At 39.6% G+C, this 23,017-nt stretch overlaps 1 protein-coding gene across 1 annotated transcript; it reads right to left on the reverse strand.

Moving 5' to 3' along the window:
- Positions 1-4,400: 4,400 nt before the first annotated feature.
- Positions 4,401-21,829, reverse strand: YEATS4 (YEATS domain containing 4). Its single transcript, XM_037514008.1, has 7 exons — positions 21,571-21,829; positions 19,038-19,157; positions 16,166-16,232; positions 15,973-16,067; positions 12,101-12,193; positions 11,924-12,011; positions 4,401-5,033 (listed from the first exon to the last, which is right to left on the reverse strand). The coding sequence occupies exons 1-7, from the start codon at positions 21,619-21,621 to the stop codon at positions 4,864-4,866; spliced, it is 684 nt and encodes a 227-aa protein (XP_037369905.1). The 5' UTR covers positions 21,622-21,829; the 3' UTR covers positions 4,401-4,863.
- Between the last annotated feature and the right edge of the window lie 1,188 nt (positions 21,830-23,017).

A 23,017-nucleotide genomic window follows, 5' to 3' on the forward strand; every position in this document is an offset into this window, starting at 1 on the left:
AACTATGCAATTGGAACTTATTGACATCTTCTGAGAGCGTGTGCTACAGTTACTCTATCTTTTTTTCTGGAGGAAAAAAAGGCATTTAGTATTTTTTTTTGATATTAAACTTTATTATGGAAACATTATAAACATATAGAAAATCTGAGAACAATATAGTAAATTCTTCCATAACCATTGTCCAGCTTCAAGAATTGCTAACATAGTTAATCTTGTTTCATCTACATGGTATTCCCCCTCCTATCGCCCATTCCCCAGTTTATTTTAAAGCAAATTCCAGAGAACTGTTTAACTCTTTCAATTTGAGATCCAGAACTTCATGATTTCTGGATTTTCTGTTATGCTTAAAGTGCTTTCCACTCCAAAATATTTACTTGTTTCTTGCTAGCTGCTACCTTTATAATCTTATTTTCTTTAATTTTGATCTCAAAAGTTTAAAGTCTAGGGCCTCCCTGGTGGCACAAGGGGTTAAGACGCAACCTATGAAGCTATCCTCGGCCACTGCAGCACAAGTTTGATCCCTGGCCAGGAAGCTACCTACATGGTGCAGCAGACCTCTCCTGACTCGCCCGCTGCTCCCCTCAGCAGTGTATTTCAGTTAATCTGCCTGTTCTACTCCTCACTCTATCTCTGATGAATCCTCTCACTCCCCACACCTCTGGCCTGTACCCCAGTTCTTGTATGCATAAATAAATCTTTTTTTAAAAAAGAAAGTTTAAAGTCTATTACTATTTAAAACAACAAAAACAAACAACAAAAACCCAAACTGGAGACATTGCGGGTAATGTTAAGAAAAGTTACCTGACATAACTTCTGAAAAATTTCAAGTATCTATTCTTTACTACTCCAGCCAACAGAACTTAATACCAGGATTTTCTTGTTATTAATGGCTAGCAAGATTCTTATCTCAGTGTTTCAAATTATTCCAATTAGTTAAGAAAGGACATTTGAGATGTATTTAGGTATGAGAAACAGACAATTAAAAATACTAACGCTTTGAACATGAGAAGAATTAAGTATTATTGAGGCAGAAAGGCCTATTGCTGTAGATAACGAGTCTGAGTCACATTGTTGGTTGACTCCACATCTAGCCACAGTCCCTTCATCTCCTATCTGTAAAATAAGGCTAGCAGTAGCATCTACCCACCATACTGTTTAGAAAAATGACTTAGACTTTGATCTTCATTAACAAAGTGAGCTGCCTAGTTAGCTGAGTTTCCTTTAATTGTTCTTAGTCTTTATCTTGCAGTAATTAATCCTTGATAAATATTCTCTTCCACTCGTAGAATGGGGCAAGAGAAAGCCAGGCCTATTCTAGTTTCAGTTTTTATAATTTGAAACAAAAATTGTCAAATATTGAAGCTTTGAGACAGAATTCACATAGTATTAATTAAAATCCTTTAAAAACATATAATTCAGTATTTTTAGTCAGATTATGCAATCACCACACCACTAATTCTACATTTCACCTTGTCTCCATCCACTGGCAAAAATCTTTTTTTTAAAGGACTTAACTATTCTGAACATACAATATGTATTTTTTTATGTCTGGCTTCTTTCACTTAGCACATTGTTTTCAAGGTGATAGCAGAATCAGTACTTCCTTCAGGCTGAACAGTTTATTGCATGACTACACATTTATTCATTCATCGCTAATGGATATTTGGGTTGTTTCCTTTTTCGTTATCATGCGTAAGCCTGACTTGAACACTCATGTACAAGTTCTTGTGTGAACATGTTTTCTTGGGTACATACCTAGGAGTAAAGCTGGGTCACAGGATAAACATGCTTAACTTTTGGGGGAGCTGCCAGTTTATCTTTCGAAGTGGCTATCCCATTTTGCATTCCCACCAGTACTGTATTAGGGTTGCAATTATTCCACATCCTCACCAACTTATTTTCCATTTTTTGCTTTATTTAAAATTATAGTCATTAGGCCTCCCCGGTGGCGCAGCGGTTGAGTGCTGGGCTGCCAAGCTGCCCGCAGCCTCTGCAGCGCCAATTCGATCCCCGGCCACCAGGCGAGGGTCCCACGTGGCGCACAGACCTCTCCTGCCGCCTGCTGCTCCCCTCAGCAGTGTATTTCGTCAGTCTGCCTGTTCTGTTCACCACTCTGTCTCTGGTGAATTCTCTCACCCTCCCGTGCTTCTGACTGTACCCAATGCTTGTACAAATAAATAAATAGATCTTTCAAAAAAAATAAAAAAATAAAATTATAGTCATTCTAGTGGGTGTGAAATGCTATCTCATTTTGGTTCTGATTTGCATTCTCCTAATGAGTAATGATGAGCATGTCCTCATGTGCTTATTATGGTCATTTGTATTTCTTCTTTGGACAAAGGTCTATTCAATCCTTTGCCCACTTTAAAATTGAGTTGTCGGGCCTCCCTGGTGGTGCAAGGGGATCAGACGCAACCTATGAAGCAATCCCTGGCCAGGGAGCTGACCGACATGGCGCAGCAGACCTCTCCTGTCTCACCCGCTGCTCCCCTCAGCACAAATAAATAAATCTTTAAAAAAAAAAACAAAAAACTACCAGTTCTTTGTTAAAAAAAAATTAAATTGTCATTTTAATGTTGTTAAAATAAGAGTTCTTTGCAACTTCATGGAAAGATCATACTTTTGTTAAAAATGAAAGAAAACACAGAAGAGCTGACAGAGGGCAAAGCCATGTCACAATGATACATTTTGTTTAAAGATTTATTTTATTTATTTATACAAGCACTGGGTACAGTCAGAAGCACGGGAGGGTGAGAGAATTCACCAGAGCCAGAGCGGGGAACAGAACAGGCAGACTGACAAAGTACACTGCTGAGGCGTGGCAGGAGAAGTCTGTGCGTCATATGGGACCCTCGCCCAGCGGCCGGGGATCGAACCGGCGCTGTAGAGGCTGCGGGCAGTTTCACAACCCAGCGCTCAACCGTTGCACCACCAGGGAGGCCTATAATGATAAATTTTGAACACTTGGATGCACCCATGCATAATCAGACTTACCTCCAAGAACTTTGGCTTTATGAAAGAATACATTCCAGGGGGCCCATCTGACTAAAATAATGAAAGGATGATCTCCCATAACACGGTTCCTTGTAGAGAACTGGCCTTTCGCACATTATTATTTCTGTGAACACGGGGATAAAAGGTAGGGGAACGCTGAATGATGCCTGGCACAATTGAAAGTACCCATCCCAACCTGCAGAGGGTCTCTGGCAGAAATTTCAGACCACAGAGAAGTTTTCACAACCTCCATAATACCCACAAATGCCACAATTAAAAAAATAAAGCAACAGGGCCTCCCTGGTGGCATAAGGGGTTAAGATGCTACCTATGAAGCCATCCACAGCCACTGCAACATGAGTTCAATCCCCTGCCAAGGAGCTACCCACATGGTGCAACAGACCTCTCCTGACTCGCCCGCTGCCCCCCTCAACAGTGTATTTCAGTCAATCTGCCTGTTCTGCTCCCCACTCTGTCTCTGGTGAATCCTCTCACACCTCTGGCCTGTACCCCAGTTCTTGTATGTATAAATAAATCTTTAAAAAAAAAATTTAAAAAAATTAAAGCAACAAAGTAAAACATAATCCAGTAAAATATAACCAATGACGACAGAAATTATAGAATCCCTGCATTAGGCATAGTTGCCATTTTTGGGAGTTGTGTCATTTTTGCTAATACTGGATGTTTTCCAGCCTCCCCTGTGGCGCAGGCAGTTGAGCACAGCACTGTGAAGCTGTCCGCATCCTCTGCAGCATGGGTTCGATTCCAGCCAGCCTGGGAAAATCCCACATGGTGGGGCAGACCTCTCCTGTCTTGTCTGCTGCTCCCCTCAGCAGCATATTTCTGTCACTCTCTCTGTTCTGCTTCCTGCTCTGTCCGTGGTGAATCCACTCACCCTCCCACACATCTGGCCTGTACCCCGGTTCTTGTATGCATGAATAAATAAATCTTTAAAAAAACAAAAAAAATACTGGATGTTTTCCAAAATACCTTCCTATGTATTATTGTCCCGAGGTTGCCAAGTGGTTCAACCTACCTGGCTAGATTAAGCATTACAGAGTATTCAAATGTGATGAGTTTAAAAGTAGAGGGCTCACCATACGAAGCTGAACAGGAGAGGCTGAGGAACAGTAGAGAAATTAGCAGTGGTAGGTAAAGCTGATAGATACCTGCCCTCTATATATCTTTGGAACATTCATGAGAGATTAAATATTTTTCCATGCAAAAACTATTGACACTGTGGTAGTTAGGCAGAACAAAGCTAAGATATGATCTTTGCCATCGAAGTGCTTCTGTACATTACAATAAGAGATGTTTGGTCACAATAGTATGGAGATATATTAATTGTTAGATGAGGGCCCCAGATGCTTCAAAGAGGAAGAAATACATGAAGCAGCAGAAACACAATCTGTAAGTTACATTTATTGAGTACTTACTGAGCATATCATATACAAAAAAGGATAGGGTCAGGTAAGAACTTAAAAAATTAAATATACACATTAATTTTACAACTAATTCTAAATACTTGGTAAGTACAAAATTTGTCCAAGTTATACGAGTACTTCCAATGTCTGTCAAAAGCACAAGCTACATATGCAATGGAATAAAAAAAATTTAATTGTGCTTAACATCATAGAATTACCCTAAAATGGGTTGATAAAATGCCTATATTGCATTCATTCATTATACATACATCTCATATTAAAGACTGCCTGAAAAGTATAAATACTTTGACCCCATTGCCAGAAATTTATGGTCAACAACTACAGATACAGTTCCTCTAAGAAACACAGCATTTGCAGTCCATTTTGCCTTTAAAATTCACCTTGATTTCAGTTTAGCTGACTGTCAAGATCGCTTCAGAATTGTTTAAATCTCTTTTGTCTGATCATCTTCTTCAAGTTTTCTAATTTCATTTTTTAAACAATTTATAGTTTCACGACTTGCTTTTAATCTCTCCTTAAGTTCTGCAATTTCAAAGCTTGTTTTCTTTTTTGCAGCTTCTAATTTTTCTCTGGTTTTCACTTCAAGTTCTGCAACTAAGGAAAATAAATTTATTGAATAATTTAATTTTTATCACAGGTTGAAGATATGTCAGAGAGCAACAAATATAGCATTACCTTATGTCAATGTTTCCATGATGAAATATAAACATAAATAATATTAAACATGGGGGGGAGGGGTAAAAAAGCTTGAACTCCCAAGAGAGCATCTAAGATGTTTTCAACAACTAAGAAAGAAATTCTGGTTGCTAATATTTTAACTCACAATTAAGATTTAAAGATATAGCACCCTAGTTTCTCTCCATATACATATTAGCTTAGAAACAAGGGGGCATACAATCCAAGAGATATTCAGCTAATAAATAATTATAGTATTAAAAGCTAGCAATAGAAATCTAGATTTGAAATCAGATCTACCATTTATCAGCTGTGACACTCTAAGTCACTTCTATCCCTATTTCCTCATTTATGAAATAGAGATAACAGAAAACACCTAATAATATTTTTGTTAATAAGATTCAAGTGAATTAATGTATATAAAGTATCTAGAATACTGCCTGGTATATAAGAACATTAAATGATATGTAAAGCATTCTATATTGTGCCTATACAACAAATAACTAACAAAAATATAATCACTACAAAGTAGGCTACATATTTTGAACAGTCTGTTCAGATAGTGTAGCACTATCTTTTTAAAAATGACTATTTTCATTCAATATTTCTGTCTTGTGGATACTTCCAATAACTGCGGATGACTACTAAAAGCATAGTTGTGCTTTTGCTAATTGGAAGAAGCCTGGTTTGGTTAAAAAAACAAACAAAACTGGGCCTCCCTGATGGCACAAGGGGTTAGGACGCAACCTATGATGCTGTCTGCAGCCATTGAAGCATAGTTCAAATCCCTGGCCTGGGAGCTGCCCGCATGGTGCAGCAGATCTTTCCTGACTTGCCCACTGCTCCCCTCAGCAGTGTATTTCAGTCAGTCTGTCTGTTCTGTTCCCCACTCTGTCTCTGGTTAATCCTCTCACTCCCTGCACCTTTGGCCTGTACCCCAGTTCTTGTATACAAAAATAATCTTTAAAAAAAAAAACCAAAAAACTAAACCTTTGATATTAGAAACACGAGTTCTAATATACCCTTAGCGCCCTATTAGCTGATTACTTTGTCTTCTTCAATCTCTTTTTCTACATGGTAATGTCACAACTTTGTATTTCTCAGAGGATTAATATATGTTAAGAACCTAGTACATAAAGAACATGCAATAAACATTAATGAGGACTTTTCTTATTTGTTCACTGCTGGTGACTTTTTGTGGTGTACTTTGTAACACAGGTATATTTTTATATTGCCCAAACAATCCACATCTATCTTTGTAATTTCTTTCATTGCTTTTATTTTCTTATTATTTTTAAAAATAGGAAGTACATGGCGCAAGGACCTCTCCTGCGGCCTGCTGCTCCCCTCAGCAGTGTATTTCGTCCGTCTGCCTGTTCTGTTCCCTGCTCTGGCTCTGGTGAATTCTCTCACCCTCCTGCGCTTCTGACTGTACCCCGTGCTTGTATGAATAAATAAATAAATATTAAAAAAAATAGGAAGTACATACACATGATACAAGATTAAAAGGCTGAAGAACATAGAGAAAACATGTTTCCTGTCCCCCGACTCCCACACCATTGACCAGTATTTCTTTCCAGAGATAATCACTGTTAGGTTTCTTTCGTATCTTTCCAGAAATAATCTGTTCACAGAAAAGTATACACCTAAGTGTGATTTCTTCCCCTCACCCCAACACACGTAATTTCACACTATACACAGTTCTGCATCCTGCTGTTTCACTAAACATTTTATCTGAAAGCTCATTTCCTATCACAGAGCTGTCTTACTCTTTGGTTGGCTAGAGAGGACCTCGCTCAGTGGACATAGATAATTCATTAATCTATCCCCTTTGATGTACATTCAGAATATTTTAATTTTTTTTCCTGTTATAAACAATGCTATAATGTAGTGTTGTGTATCTCAGTATACTTGCAGAATAAATTCCTGTAAATAAAATGTAAAGTTGGAGAACATGAATTTATAGTTTTGGAAGAATGCCAAGTTACTCTTAAAGGTTCTACTAGTTCATAACCCCACTAGTTTGTTTTCCTGTTGCACGAACTTTTGGGTTTTAGTTCATCAGAAAAGTAAAACATGGTATTTCAGAGTAGTTTTACTTTATGTTTCTCTTATTATTATTGAAGCTGACTAGCCTTTTTATATATTTAAGGTACATTTCTTCCTTTCCTTTTGATTGTTTTGTTTTGTTCATTTTACTACTGAATTATTTGTCTTTCTTATTGATGTATAGGAGCTCTTTATAAGCTAGTCATTTGTGTTAAAGTGGATTTTTCATAGTTGATGTGTTTTTAGACACTGTTTACAGCACTTTTTACTATGCAGAATTTCTATTCCCTTGCTTCCTTCCCCATATTAATTGAAAAACATAAACTAAATGATATTTACTTTTAGATACTATGGAAAGAAGAATAAAAGAAAAATGAGTATGATATCATGAGGTAATCTTAGGAACCTACAACTCGGACTGGACTCATACCAAGGGAAAGGGGTGTGTGGGTATCAAGGAAGGCTTCTCGGCAGTAGTAATACCTGAACTGAGTTTTAAAGAATGAGAAAGAAATTAAGAAGGAGATGAAGCGGATGTAGCAGGCCGTGGAACAGCACGTATACATTTGGGGAACTAGGGGTTCTGTATGACTATATGTGATAATTTTAAATTCAGTCAGGCAAACCTGATTTAACTCATTTGCCAGAAGGACAGTATTCAATGTATAGATAGATTCTTGTTATTTGATTTTGTCCTTACACTTCATTTTTGACAAATTGTAAGACTGTAAAGGGTATGGTATATTTGGAAGATGACCAAGTTAATTAGCAATGAAATCCTAGGGGAAGATACTTCAAAACTTTGTTTAGCTTGTTCTAGTTTTCTCCTACCTGTATATTAAATGCTTATACAGAAAAGAAAAAAAAAATTGTTTTTGATTTTCAAGTGAAGCCCAATTTACAATGAATCAATCCAAAGAAGAATTATTTTTGTGAGCAAATGTTACTTACTGGTTAGGAACACAGACTGCTAAGACTTTTACACAGAGACAGAGCAGACTATTAAGAGCACAGACTCTGCAGTTTAAATTAGGCAAGTTATCCAATATATTCTTTTTTTGTCTTTACCTATAAAGCAGGGCTAATAGTAATACTTTCCTCCTAAGTTTGTTATGGGTATTTAGTAAGTTAAGAAATGTAAAGCACTTGGGCCTCCCAGGTGGTGCAAGGGGTTAAGTTTCACCACCATGAAGCTATCCACAGCCACTGCAGCATGAGTTCCATCACCACCCAGGGAGGTGACCCACATGGCGCAGCAGAGCTCTCCTGCCTTGCCCATTGCTCCCCTCAGCAGTGTATTTCAGTCTGCCTGTTCTGTTCCCCACTCTGTCTTTGGTGAATCCTCTCACCCCACACCTCTGGCTTGTACCCAAGTTCTTGTGTACACAAATTAATAAATCTTTAAAAAAGATTGTAAAGTACTTGCCTTGTACATAGTAAGTTCTCAAATATTCAATACTATGTAACTCTGTAGAAGCAGTTATTATTATTAAAATCTAGATCGTTAGTATTTAAGTAAATTTCCAAAGCTTTGCAGTATAAATGGCTGTATAAACATTTAATATGCATCCTTATGAGAAACCACGATCCTGAATATTACTGTTTATTATTAAGTTTTTAGAGCATGAGTTCCACCTGGGAACCACCTGGAATCAAGTCCTGGCTCTACCATGATAACCAGGGCAAGCTTCTTAACATCCCTGTGCTTCAGTTTCCATTCAGAAATAAAGTTATTATAGATTTAAGTGAATTCATACAAGTACAAATAGTACACACTCAGTAAATCTCATATTTTATTATCACCAAATATTCAGTAAAACGCCCTCAGATTGATAAATGTGTACCTGTATTTTTTAGGTCTTTGACTAGTATTCCCAAATTGCTTTCTTAAAAGGCTAACACAGTTTATATTCATAGAAATAATTCATGAAACTGTAAGGTTCGTCAGATCCTTAAAAGTATAACTACTGCATAGATTCCTTCTGTTAATTTAATACAAATATGGTCACCCGTTACTGTTTTATTTACATTTAAAAAATTACTAGCACACGTGAAACAAGTTAAAATGCGAAAGACAAATACCAGATCATTTCAGTTATATGTGGATACCCAATGAACTATGGTGGAAGATTATTGGAGTTTGGTGGTAGAAGTGGTGTGAGACATCTGTAGAAATGTGAACCTATATTGCCAAAAACATAGAGCGCTGTAAACCAACATTACCTCAACCAATAATTAAAAAATAAATAAAATTGCTAGCAGGGCCAAATATCTTCCCATTTTATTTACTGGACATCTCTTCTTTCATTTCTCTGTCCGTGTCTTTTGTTCATTTACCCACTAAAGTTTAATTTTTTTTCTATTTTTTTACCTATTTAGGGTTTCCAAATATATAAACACATTTATTCCTTGCCACATTTCTACAAATTAATTTTTCTTCTTTGCCCTTTCAAAATGCAGAACTTACTTTTTTAATATAATCATGTGTGTCCTTTTTTTAAAAAAGATTTATTTATTTATGCATACAAGAGCTGGGGTACAGGCCAGAAGTATGGGGGATGAGAGCATTCATCAGAGACAGAGTGGGGAACAGAACAGGCAGACTGACCAAAGTACTCTGCTGAGGGGAGTAGCAGGTGAGTCAGAAGAGGTCTGCTGCACCATGTGGTCTGTTCCCTGGCCAGCTGTGGATCGAACTCATGCTGCAGAGGCTGCGGACATATTCATAGGTTGTGTCTTAACCCCTTGAGCCACCAGGGAGGCCCATGTGTGTCCTTTTTTAATGTTTTTTAAAAATATTTTATTTATTTATACAAGAGCTGGGGTACAGGCCAGAGGTGCAGGAGCGTGAGAGGATTCACCAGAGACAGGGTGGGGAGCAGAACAGGCAGACAGGGGCCTCCCCGGTGGCGCAGCGGTTGAGCGCTGGCTTGGGAAGCTGCCCTCAGCCTCTGAGGCGCCGGCTCGATCCCCGGCTGCTCCCCGGCCACCGGATGAGGGTCCCACATGGCGCGCAGACCTCTCCTGCCGCCCGCTGCTCCCCTCAGCAGTGTACTTCGGTCCTTCTGCCTGCTCTGCTCCCCGCTCTGGCTCTGGTGAATTCTCTCACCCTCCTGCACTTCTGACTGTACCCAGTGCATGTATAAACAAAACAAACGAATAAATAAATAAAAACACATGCCTCTAAAAAAAAAAAAAAAAGAACAGGCAGACAGAACAAAAGCACTTCCGAGGGGAGCAGTGTGCGAGACAGGAGAGCGCCGCGCCAGTGGGCATCTCCCCGGTCGGCAGGGAATCAGCCGGCAGGGAATCAAACCAGTGCTGCAGAGACTGTGGACCGCTTCACAACACTGCACTCAACCTGCTGCGCCACCGGGGAGGCCCATGTGTTCCTTTTTTTTTTTTTTAAAAAAAAGACTTATTTATTTATACAAGTACTAGGTACAGTCAGAAGCGCGGGTGGGTGAGAGAATTCACCAGAGCCAGAGCGGGGAACAGAAAAGGCAGACCGATGAACTACATTGCTGAGGGGCAAGGCAGGAGAGGTCTGCGCGTCATGTGGGACCCTCACCGGTAGCCAGGGATAAACTGGTGCTGCAGAGACTGCGGGCAGCTTTGCAGCCCAGCACTCAACTGCTGAGCCACCAGGGGAGGCCCACTGTGTGTCCTTCTTTTAATGTGACTTCTTCTAACATCTTAAGTTTCTAACCTCCTAATCACTATTCTTTCTGTCCTTTCTAATGCATTTTTCATCTCATTAATGCTTTAGCTCCAGAATTTGTTTGGTTCTTTTTAAAATTTCAGCTTCAATCTCTTTGATAAAGAACTCCTACATTTCATTAATTTTATTCCTAAGTACAGTACTGCCTTTCTGAGTTCTGTATAACTCACTGCATTTCTTCATAACAGCTATTTTTAATTCTTTATCAGTTACATTGCAATACTCTCTGCCTTTAAGTTTGAGTGCTGTAAGAATCATCATTTTCTTTTTGTGACAACACATTATTTGTTTTTCATAGTATTCGATGATATGCCCTATTTTCACATCTGAAATAGCAGACACCTTATTTAATTAAGAATTCGAATCTAACAGTTCAACATGCAGGCAATTAAAAAGTCTTTTGTATTCCAGAAGGTGGCACTAGAGCTCAAGTTTTTGGTCTCTCCTGTCTGGATAGCACTATTCTTACTGTCCTTTCTAATGCATTTTTCATCTCATTAATGCTTTAGCTCCAGAATTTGTTTGGTTCTTTTTAAAATTTCAGGTTCAATCTCTTTGATAAAGAACTCCTACATTTCATTAATTTTATTAATTTATTAATAAATCAGCCAAAAAAAAAAAAATCCTGGCAGCACAGTTTAATACCTGGGACTCTGGGGCTACCCATAACCAGAAGGATCTTCCAGCTGGTGACTCCAGAGGTTCACTGGCTGACATATTCAAATCTCTCCTATAAGAAATGCTGAAAGGAGCTCTTTTAATAAAAAGTTTTGCTTAAATGTTACTGGGTAAAAGAAGACAAAAGGTATTTCAGAGGATGTATAAGAGCCTGTCTGTTACTTAAAAGTAGGTCTACCTTGGATACAACTAAAACATGCTTCTTACATGTTCTATACTAACATATAATTTTGTTTTTTAACTCCTAAAAAAATTACCTATTTATATTATTTTAAAAAATTAATAGTCACTAATGGTACAATCTTTTCACCATTACAAAAAACATTATTTTTCAGGAATAATTATGAATTCATGCACTTACATTCTGTTTCATGCTTATAGGCTCCTAATGTGAGCTGACGAGATGTTGTTAATAATTGCTGCATCATTGCTGTTGGGTCTTGAAAAATCTAATGGCATAGAATGAAAAAAAGCCCAATAACTCCAAAGTTCTACAAATTAATAAGATTTCAAAACTCTCATTGTAAGATCGTCTTACCATTTCATCATAGAATTCTGAAACCACTGTCTTTTTTCCCAGCATTGCATTGGTGTCTGATTGAAACAGCTTTAGTAAATGATATAGGGTTACCTGTGAAATAAAAACAAACATATCTGTGGAATGGTTCTCATCATCACTGTGAGACAAGTGTTATTTCTGTAAGTGAGAGACTGGGATAAGTAGAATCTCAACTACAACTTAATTTGGCAAATCTCCCAAACTCCCTGTACTTTTATTTCCTATGAGATATCATTATCCATATTATGTATTTAATGTAAATATTTTAAAGAGGGTAAGTAAGGATCTGTTAAAGCATCTCTAGTGAGTTATACATAAAAATAACACAAGATGCAGCTATGGAAATTAAATCAAGAAAACACTAAGACATGAACTTTTACTTACATGTTGCAAATAGATTAGTTTGTGACAGTTTTCTGTGAAGATTAAAGTTTATAAACTTACTATGGGAGAAAACAGATTTGATTTTTTAAAATAGTATGACCAGGGGCCTCCTTGGTGGTGCAGGGGTTAAAGTCTCAGCATTATCAAGCTATGGCCAGCCACTGCAGCATGAGTTCAATCCAGACCAGGGAGCTGACCCACATGGTACAACAGACTTCTCCTGTCTTGCCCGTTCTCCCTTTTGCAGTGTATTTCAGTAGATCTGCCTGTTCTGCTGCTCAGTCTGTCTCTGGTGAATTCTCTCACCCCCTGCACCGCTGGCCTACACCCCAGTTTTTGCATGCATGAATAAATAAAAAAAAAAAAATCTTAAAAAATACAAAAGGGATGACCAACGTTAAAACAGTGAAGGCAAGATATAATTTCTTTAATGATCTGTAAGTAACATGATAAACAAAGTCAGTGATAATTCACTTTGGCAAGAGAAACATGTCCTCAAAAGACTTAAAAACAGTTATAGTAAGAAAAGCTTTGCAGCTCAGTGTGTGATCGAGCAAAATAAAAAATAAGCCTAGCTGGCAAAACATCAGACTGCAGGTTGAAGTTGTAGAAACTAACTCACATGCCTCAATGAATTTTCCACAAAGTTAACAAAAATCATTATAAGGAACATGCATGACATGCTATACTTAAAGCAGACAGCCTGACAAATTTCTGAAATAAACAAAAAACACATGAGACTACACAGATAGATAAACCATAGAGAAATCCACAACCTGAAAATTAAGGAAGAAAACGCATCAGAAGTGGAGCCAGCACATCTAGTGGAGGCTGAGAGATTCCAAACTCAAACTGAGCAGATACAGAAATAAAGAATGCAGGGCCTGTTACCTTCCCTTCATCTCCCTTCACTCTTAGATATGCGAGTGTATCCTCCTGTGGAACTACAGTTTTTCACCCAAATAATTGAGCATGAAGTGAAAATGTATTTTCAGAAAGCAATGGCTCCAAAAGTTTGTTTCTCAGGAATCTTTTCTGAAGAAATTCCTCCAGCAAAATGTGATCTTATTTAGCAATAGCACCTTTGCAGATGCAATCAAGTTAAGATGAAGTCATCAAGGTAAGTTAAGATGAAGTCATCCAGTAAGACTTGTGTCTTCTTAAGAGTAACAGAGATGGGAGAGAGATCACGTGAGATGGAGGCAGAGACTGGATTAGGCTTTCACAACTCAAGGAATACCTGGGGCTACAAGAATTTTAAGGAACAAGGAAAGGGTAGAGATATGGTGAACATCCTGAGTCTGGACTTCTAGCCTCCAAAACTAGCTTACGGAACCGTAAGAAAAAACTTCTTTTAGTCAAATATGTGGTACTATTATGGAAGTCCTAGGAAACGTGAGACTTGTAATTAAAAACAAACTGCATATCTGACTTTTATTAAAAACTAAAACTTAAAATTATAAACCTATCCTCTATATTTTTATTTTTTTGTTAAAGATTTATTTATTTATGCATACAAGAACTAGGGTACAGGCCAGAGGTGTGGGGGGTGAGAAGATTCACCAGAGGGCCTCCCCGGTGGCGCAGCGGTTGAGCACTATGTTGCGAAGCTGCCCGCAGCCTCTGCAGCGCTGGTTCGATCCCAGGCTGCTCCCCGGCCACTGGAGGAGGGTCCCTCATGGCGCGCAGACCTCTCCTGCCGCCCACTGCTCCCCTCAGCAGTGTACTTTGGTCCTTCTGCCTGCTCTGCTCCCCGCTCTGGCTCTGGTGAATTCTCTCACCCTCCCGCGCTTCTGACTGTACCCAGTGCTTGTATAAATAAATAAATTAATTAAAAAAAAACAAAAGATTCACCAGAGACAGAGTGGGGAGCAGAACAGGCAGACTGACTGAAATATACTACTGAGGGAAGCAGCAAGGGAGGCAGGAGAGGTCTGCTGCACCATGTGGGTAGCTCCCTGGCTGGCCGGGGATCGAACTTGTTCTGCAGAGGCTGTGGACAGCTTCACAGTGCTGTGCTTAACCCCCTGCGCCACCAGGGAGACCCCCTTCTCTAAATTTAATAATCAGATTCCCAAAGACATTCATGCAGATACAGTCAATGAAAAATTTCACATGCCGGGCCTCTCTGGTGGCTCAAAGGGGTTGAGTCTGATGTAGGCAGTTAAAAACAAAAATTCTCTGAACAGCTGATATTCTCTGAACCAGTGATATTCAACTCCTTTAAAAATATATTTTTAGGTTTAAAAAAATGTAATCTAATAATAAAGGTGTAGATGTTTGGTGTTACAGGAATGAACTGTATCTAACTCACAAGATGAAAATTAATGGTGGTGTTAAAGTCCCAAGAATTCTAGCCAATAAATGCCAGTTGTGAACTTAAAGGTTTAAAAAAGAAAAAGAAAAAAAAAAAAAAAAGTTCAGTGGTTTTATTCAAAAAAAAAAAAAAAAAAAAAAAAACCCCAACATAGTAATGACAAAGAGTTTGAGGTGTGAACACAAATACTTGGGCTAAAAAATGAGCTTTTGAGCTTTGCCATAATCATTTGAGTGTTTTTGAACATATGACTTGCTTTCTGAGCTTATTCAATATCTTCATCTCAAAGTTGCTTCGGGATCAAAGTGAAAACTCTGAGGAACTTTTTGCACTATCTAGCAACAATCTGATAAGTGAAGATCAAAAAACGAAAAAGTCAGTGGTTATAAATAAGAATTCATGAATAAGTATATAGTTACCAGTATAATGGCAGCTTGAAAAAGCAAAAAGACAACTACAAAAAAAGTATAAAAAACTAGATACTTCCATTTTAGAAAGTACATGGATTCAATTATTACTAATAATCAAATATTACTAATGAACCTTAAACTTCTTTGCCACAATAATCATTACACTTCCATGGATTCTTTCCAATAAATGTTCATATTGTATTCCTTCTTCCTGTGCTTAAAACATGGTTAGTTTTTTTTTTTTTTTTATGGAGGCATGTTTAATTAATTTATTTATTTTACTTGTTTGTTTGTTTTGTTTATACATGCACTGGGTACAGTCAGAAGCGCGGGAGGGTGAGAGAATCCACCAGAGCCAGCGCGGGGAGCAGAGCAGGCAGAAGGACCGAAGTACACTGCTGAGGGGAGCAGCGGGTGGCAGGAGAGGTCTGCGCGCCATGTGGGACCCTCCTCTGGTGGCCGGGGAGCAGCCGGGGATTGAACCGGCACCGCAGAGGCTGCAGGCAGCTTCGCAACCCAGCGCTCAACCGCTGCGCCACCAGGGAGGCCCAAAACATGGTTAGTTTTGAAACACCTCACTTAAACTGGAAAATCTTAACTCATGCCAAGAACACCATGCCAAAATTTACACAAAGTATACCCAAATGAAAATGTCACCATATCACAAGCTGTTTATAATTCTATCTTTACAATTACTAAAAAAAATGTTACTTATATTTGCAAAGGTTAACATTACTCACAGGTCTTTCATTAGGATCAATGAAAAATATTTTGATGATTATTTCAAATTCACCCCATCCTGTTTCAGTAATTTCATATGGGGGCTTAGTAACAACTAAAGAGAAAAGAAAAATAAACCAATTATAAATTACTGATTTAGTTTCTTAGCTCTTTTCAAATTTGTGTATTATGAATTAAAAAACTATACTGTACCTCTTAAAGGATTGCCATAGCTTTCATGTAATTTAAATTGGATTTTCTTCACATATGCCGACATATCCTAAAATACAGAAGAATAAGTTCTGCTATCTACATATGTAAACTAGAAGCAAAATATACTGAGAGTATGTACCTAATTTTATAATATACACTTCCCTTCAAATTTTATGGAATCAAATTTTCTTAATAACATAATTTATAGCTGGGAAGATTTTTATTTTAAAAACAAAGGAAGCCTGTGAATTCTTTCATAATTCATAAAATATAGGCATATAGATGTCCCTAATTCATTCGTTTTGCAAATGCTATTTTTATATACATCTATATACAATACTCTAGAACACTGTTTTTCCATAAAAACAATAGTACACTTTCAATAATGTTATAGAAAAAAACATACAGACCAAAGAAAATTGACAGTCAACTTCAAAGAGCAAAAATTGTATTATATAAAGCTAAGATCCACTAAACAATGCAACCTCAAATTTTAAATATAAAACTTATATTTTTCTTTATTTTAGAGTACATTCATTAGTTCTGCCAGATTAAAGGGCTTTTCTTGGTGAAGGTGACTTTCAAGAACACAATTACAGAAAAATGTAAAACAGAGTAAGTCATACTAAGTAGTAATGTTTATTAATCACATGCTTTCAGGAGAGCTTTATGTGCTTATCTACATATATTATTTTTAAAAATTGGGATCATACTCTAATGGCATCTTAACATCTGATTTCATCACTGAGCATTGTGAGAATTTTTTTCTGAGGCAGGTTTTCATAAGCATCTTCGAAAACTATCTCCGGAATACTTTCACTCACTTCACATATAGAAGTTACTACAAATATTGTGGTATTAGATGCCCTATTATAGTAATTAATAGGGTCTTGCCCAAAGGATCTTGCTGCAGAGTAGGGAGCAGACAAGAAAATTATCATTTCAATGTAACCTGCAAATGAGGGCATTAGGTACAAGAACATAAGAGGGTCACCTAACTTTGTGGAGACAAGAAAGTAGTGGGGAGAAAAACAACACTTGGACTAAGACCTAAGGGGACTGTGGGAATGGAGTAGGGAGAAAGGAATGAGTGAAGAGATTTAAGAGTGCTCCTTAGGGAAATTGAGAGTAATTTATTATTAGAAGAAAATGTGGCAAACACAGATAGGATAATTGTGCAGAGACAGAATAAGAAAAGATCATGGCAGGTCTTCTGGTGGTTTTAACTTCATCATTAGGGCAAAAGGTAATCATCAAAGAATTTAAAAAAAAAAAAAGTTTATTTGAGATGCAGTTCACATATCACATAATTCACCCATTTAATGTGTACCAGACAATGGTTTTCAGTAATTCAAAGAGTTGTGCAACAGACACAATCTCATAATTAAAAGGAACATTTTTATCATACAAAAAGAAACCACACACCTATTAGTACTTTACTCTCTCATCCATCCCACCCCCAAACCTGGCAACCACAAATCTATTTTCTATATAAATGAATAACAAGTTGGTCCCCAAGAAAGGGGAGGTTCCAGGTTCCCTGCCCCACCCAGGGTAGGGTGGAGCTGAGCAGGGAGAAAAGCTGCTGTAAAGGAGACTGGAGAAGGAAGGAAGCAGGAGGGAGAGGCAGAAGGAGACCTGGAGGAGGCACATGGAGCAGAGGCTTGTGAAGAAGCTGCTCTTGCTTTTTGATCCTGGACTGGTTGAAACAGACATGGGTGAGACTTGTGGGGAGGCTATCACTAGCAGTGTTTATCTTGATTTTGATTTTGCTCTTTTCCTTCCAGACTTGTCTGGCTATTTCTGACCCTCTTCTATGGGTACCCACTAGAAAGTGCTTTAGACTTATGGCAGGCTCTCAGGCCTGCTTTGGGCCAATCCTGTTTGGCTGGACATTTACCCACAAGGGGATGGGTAACTTTGGGTGCATGATTTGGACACTTTATTCTTCCCCTTTTCTTTGTTGCACACTAATTGTATTCAAATTCCTTTCCATTAAAGGGCTGATGCATTAGAGTATGTTTTGCCTTGATGCAGAGGATGGCAGAATCTACATAAAGTGGGCAGGTTTGAGGTTCTGGGGTACCTCCTCCTCTGTTCTGTAATATATATATTTGCCTATTCTGGGCATTTTATAAAAATGGAATGATATAATATGTGGCCTTTTGTTTCTGGCTTCCTTCATTTACCAAGTTCTAAATTTCTTGCATATGGTAGTAGCAGGTATCATCATTTCCCTTCTTTTTATTGCCTAATAATATTCCACTATATACATATACCACATGGTATTTATCCATTCATCAGTTCATTGACATTTGGGTTGTTCCCACTTTTTAGCTTTTATGTATAATGTCTCTACAAACATTCATAGACCCGTTTTTATATGGACTTTGAAGAGTTTTTAGTAGAAGAATAGTTTATTCATTCAATAAATGTCTGTCTGAATGCCTACTATGTAATGGCTGCATTCCAGGCACTAGATGTTTAGCAGCTAAAATTACCAGCAGTCAGATTATGTAGATATATGTTCCATTTTCTCTGAAATAATCTTACTACCAAATTATCACTTCAAAAGTATTAATCGCTATTCCTGAAACACCTGATTAAATACTATGCTCACTGAAACATGATGTTTGGAAGATGTACTGTGTTGACAGCATACCTCTTGCTACTGTAGTTTAATGACAAAATATTTCTGGAACATTTGACTTCTATTAAGAACTATGTGAAGATAATAGTTCTTTAATCTTGCAACTCTTTGCAACATTTGTACAATGCACCAATTTTATGATTAGAAAGGTACTATGAAAACATTACAACTCATCTTCAAGCAAAACAAATTTTAAAAATTGTAGAAAAATTAAGTGCCTACCTCATTTCTGTATGGCTTTACATAGACTGTCCACTGATGGGTGTGGCCATCCTCTTCTCTTTTCTTTCCAAAATACCGAGCAACATTACCATAAACTATTGGTTTAACAATAGTAACCCCCTAAAAGAAAAATAATTTAAAGATCAACAATTATTGTCATTACCCAAAAACAGAATGAGAGTTTGGAAAGCTTGTTTTAAGGAATGGCAGGTAGTCGAACAAACTAGAGTTTGCTTCTGAAACCATAACTAATCAGAAACTCAAAACCCACAATATTAAAAAATGTTGCATAGGAAGGGGTTTTTATAAAATTGATTTAGATAAAAATACTAATCACAATTGGATTCAAATATTGGTGAGTGGCACCTGACAACTGAAACTTGGTAAAAACTGGTGATGGTTTGTTTGCTACATTAGTGCTCACTTCTGAGATGTACATACATGTTTCTCAGCATCTGGCAAATATAAAGGCAATGAGTAATTGATAGATTATGATGGAAAGGAGAGATAAATTGAGTGAAGAGAAAATACGGGATGCTGCACATGAACTTGAAATCAGTTTTTCAAGAATGTACCTGAAGAACAAAGAGCAAGACATAACACACATGAAAAGTGCTGTGCCAATCTAATCAATAATAAAAAATGAGGAAAATGAACAAAATGGAAAACTTTTCATTGTGACTGAATAATCAGCAATTAAAATGAACACCTCTTAGCCTAAAGCTAGGTCAGAAGATAGCAAGCAGTTTTTATGAAAACTGAAAAAAAATATGGATATGCTATTGACACTTTTGTGGCAAGCACAGATGGAGCTGTTTCAAGGCCTGACAGAATGAGTACAAGCAGCACTGACATGGTGGATGTATAATCCAACCCCTAGCAGCTACCTTCTTTCAAGAACTTGCAGAGTTCCTCACTGGTGAAAAGGGGCATCATTTATCAAGATTTGTTACCTGGATGAAATTTAACTGAACTGAAAAAAGATGCCACACTGCAAAACCATCAGCAAGAAGTAATTGTAAGGCTCTAATTGATTAACTCACACCCACTTCTAGTGGTTAACTAGATTAACTTGATTAACTCACACCCACCCACTTTAAGTCACTAACCTCAAGTCTAACCTCAAGTGACTTGACTGAAATTTACAAATCGAACATAGATTACAAGTAGAGAAAGTTCTGTAGCTTCTCTAAAATGTAATATTTTAACACTTTCTTTGTAGTTTCCTCAGTCCAAAACCTTGCCCAAAGTTGAGAGAAACATATTGATGAAACTTCTCATATTTTTACCTGGCATGCTTTACCCTCCATTAAATTTCAGCACCTTTTGAAATTTTGGAAGAACTCCCACTTGACATGTGCTATTTAAGCACTGGTAAGGTAGTTTACTAGAGTATAACTAAAATTATGTTAAAACATGCCATGGATAAGGACGCAAATAAACCCAAAGATTAGGTAGGCACAAGTAGATGATTCTCTTTCAGAGAAAAAGCGCCTTTCTGCAAAACATAGGTGTTATCATGAACCGGTTCTTCTTGCCTTAAAAATTAATGTACCAGGGCCTCCCCGGTGGCGCTGGGTTGCGAAGCTGCCCGCAGCCTCTGTAGCACCGGTTCAATCCCCGGCTGCTCCCCGGCCACCAGAGGAGGGTCCCACATGGTGCACAGACCTCTCCTGCCGCCCGCTGCTCCCCTCAGCAGTGTACTTCGGTCCTTCTGCCTGCTCTGCTCCCCGCTCTGGCTCTGGTGAATTCTCTCACCCTCCCGAGCTTCTTACTGTACCCAGTGCTTGTATGTATAAACAAAACAAAACAAACAAATAAATAAATCAATCTTTAAAAAAAAAATTAATGTACCAGGGAGGTAGGAAAATGCATCTGTGTCAAACATATCAGGTACAGTTGTGTTACTGTAATACTGACTTTAAATAAGAAAGAAGCTGGCCAGGCCTCCCTGGTGGTGCAAGGGGTTAAGATGCAACCTATGAAGCTGTCCGCAGCCACTGCAACATGAGTAGGATCCCCGCCAAGGGAGCTACCCACACAGCGCAGCAGACCTCTCCTGGATTGCCTGCTGCTCCCCTCAGCAGTGTGTTTCAGCCAATCTGCCTGTTCTGCTCCCCACTCTGTCTGTGGTGAATCCTCTCACCCCCCACACCTCTGGCCTGTACCCCAGTTCTTGTATGCATAAATAAATCTTTTTAATTAAAATATGTATGTACAGCTTTCCCCAGGCCGTTAGATTGTTTTTCTGTTTTGTTTTGGCGCGGACGGACGGGTGATGCTGACGCGCCCAACCTGGGGCCCAATGAACACTGACTCTTCGCTCGGGAGCTCGCCTCGCTCTCCGCCTTGAAGCGACGCTTCCACCCCGAGCAGGGCGGGCGCGAGGGGCGGGCGGGCGCGAGGGGCGGGCGGGCGCGAGGGGCGGGCGGGCGCGAGGGGCGGGCGGGCGCGAGGGGCCGGCGGGCCCGCCCCACGCCGCGCAGAGGGGCGGCGCCGAGCGCCCCGGGGCTAGCGCGGGCCGGGCACTGACCTTCACTCTCCCGCCGGAGTCAGGCCCAAATTCGGCCATTCTCTTGAACATATTGTCCCACGGAAGAAGCCGCCGCCGCCAGGGAAACACACCGGGGCCGGCGGGGTCGCCGCTCCCCTCAGAGCCCCCGCTCCTCCCGCGCGGGCCCAGACCGAGCGCTTCTGGCCGAGGGCGGGCGAGGCCGGGGCGAGCGGCGCGGAGGAACCGCCAACTCCTCACGGCGGGAGGCGGCCCGGAAGCCCATTCAGCTGCGCGCGGGGAGAGGGAGCGGAAGGAGGCCGGCGGCGGCGCGTGCGCAGGCGCGACGGGCGGGCGGGCGCGCGCAAAATCTGCGCATGCGTGGGGCCGCGCCGCGCGGGGAGGGCGGCTGAGTCTGGGGCGTCCGCCGCGACCCCGGAGTCCGCGGTCAGCCTGTGGTCAGCCCAGCTAAGGAAATTTAGGGACGCGCTGCCGTTACAGCTAGGAAGATGAAATCATGTATAGGAAAGTAATTGAGTTATGGCTCTATAAGTACTGCATATCCATCTAACCAAAAAATGATACGGGGCCTCCCTAGTGGCGCAGCGGGAACAGCGCTGCGCTGTGAAGCTGTCCGCAGCCTCTGCGGCGCGGGTTCGATCCCCGCTGGCCCGGGAGATACCCAGGTGGCGCGGCAGACCTCTCCTGTCTGGCCCGCTGCTTTCCTCGGCAGTGTAGTTCACGCAGTCTGCCTGTTCTGTTCCCCACTCTTGTCTCTCGTGAATCCTCTAACCCTCCCGCACCTCTGGCCTGTACCCTTGTTCTTGTATTAAAAAAATAAAAATCTTAAGAAAATATATGTTTACATTGGAAGCATGGGCTTTGGGGAAGTTTGCTGTATGTGAAATGTGGAAGAAAGAGTTTAATCCTTAACGTCTATAGTGGGAACTTAGTAACCAAAAATAAACATCAAGAAGGAGCAATATAGGGCCTCCCTGGTGGTGCAAGGGGTTAAGACGCAACCTATGAAACAATCCTCAACTCTGCAACACAAGCTCTATCCCCGGCCCGCCAGGGAGCTACTCATATAGAGCAGCAGACTTCTCCTGCCTCACCCGATGCTCCCCTCAGCAGTGTACTTTGGTCAATCTGCCTGTTCTGTTCTCCACTCTGTCTCTGGTAATCCTCTCACCCCACCCCACACACAAACCTCTGGCCTGTACCCCAGCTCTTGTATGCATAAATAAATCTTTTAAAAAAAAAAAGGAGCAATATAAACCTATTGATAATACCTAAAAGCATTAATTAGATTTAAAATCATTTAAAATATTAAGTTGAAAGAGAAAAAAAGTGGTTGCATGTGAAGAGGGGGCATGGGGAGGTTGGTTATATCCAATCTAACCTTGTAGAGCTATCTCACAACACTGAGGATTCGTAAACTTGGTAAAATTAAAATGATTTCCCGGGCCTCCCCCGGTGGCGCAGCGGT

Source organism: Talpa occidentalis, unplaced genomic scaffold, assembly GCF_014898055.3.
Source record: "Talpa occidentalis isolate TD23 unplaced genomic scaffold, MPIMG_talOcc4v2.1 talOcc4.16, whole genome shotgun sequence".
NCBI lineage: Eukaryota > Metazoa > Chordata > Mammalia > Eulipotyphla > Talpidae > Talpa > Talpa occidentalis.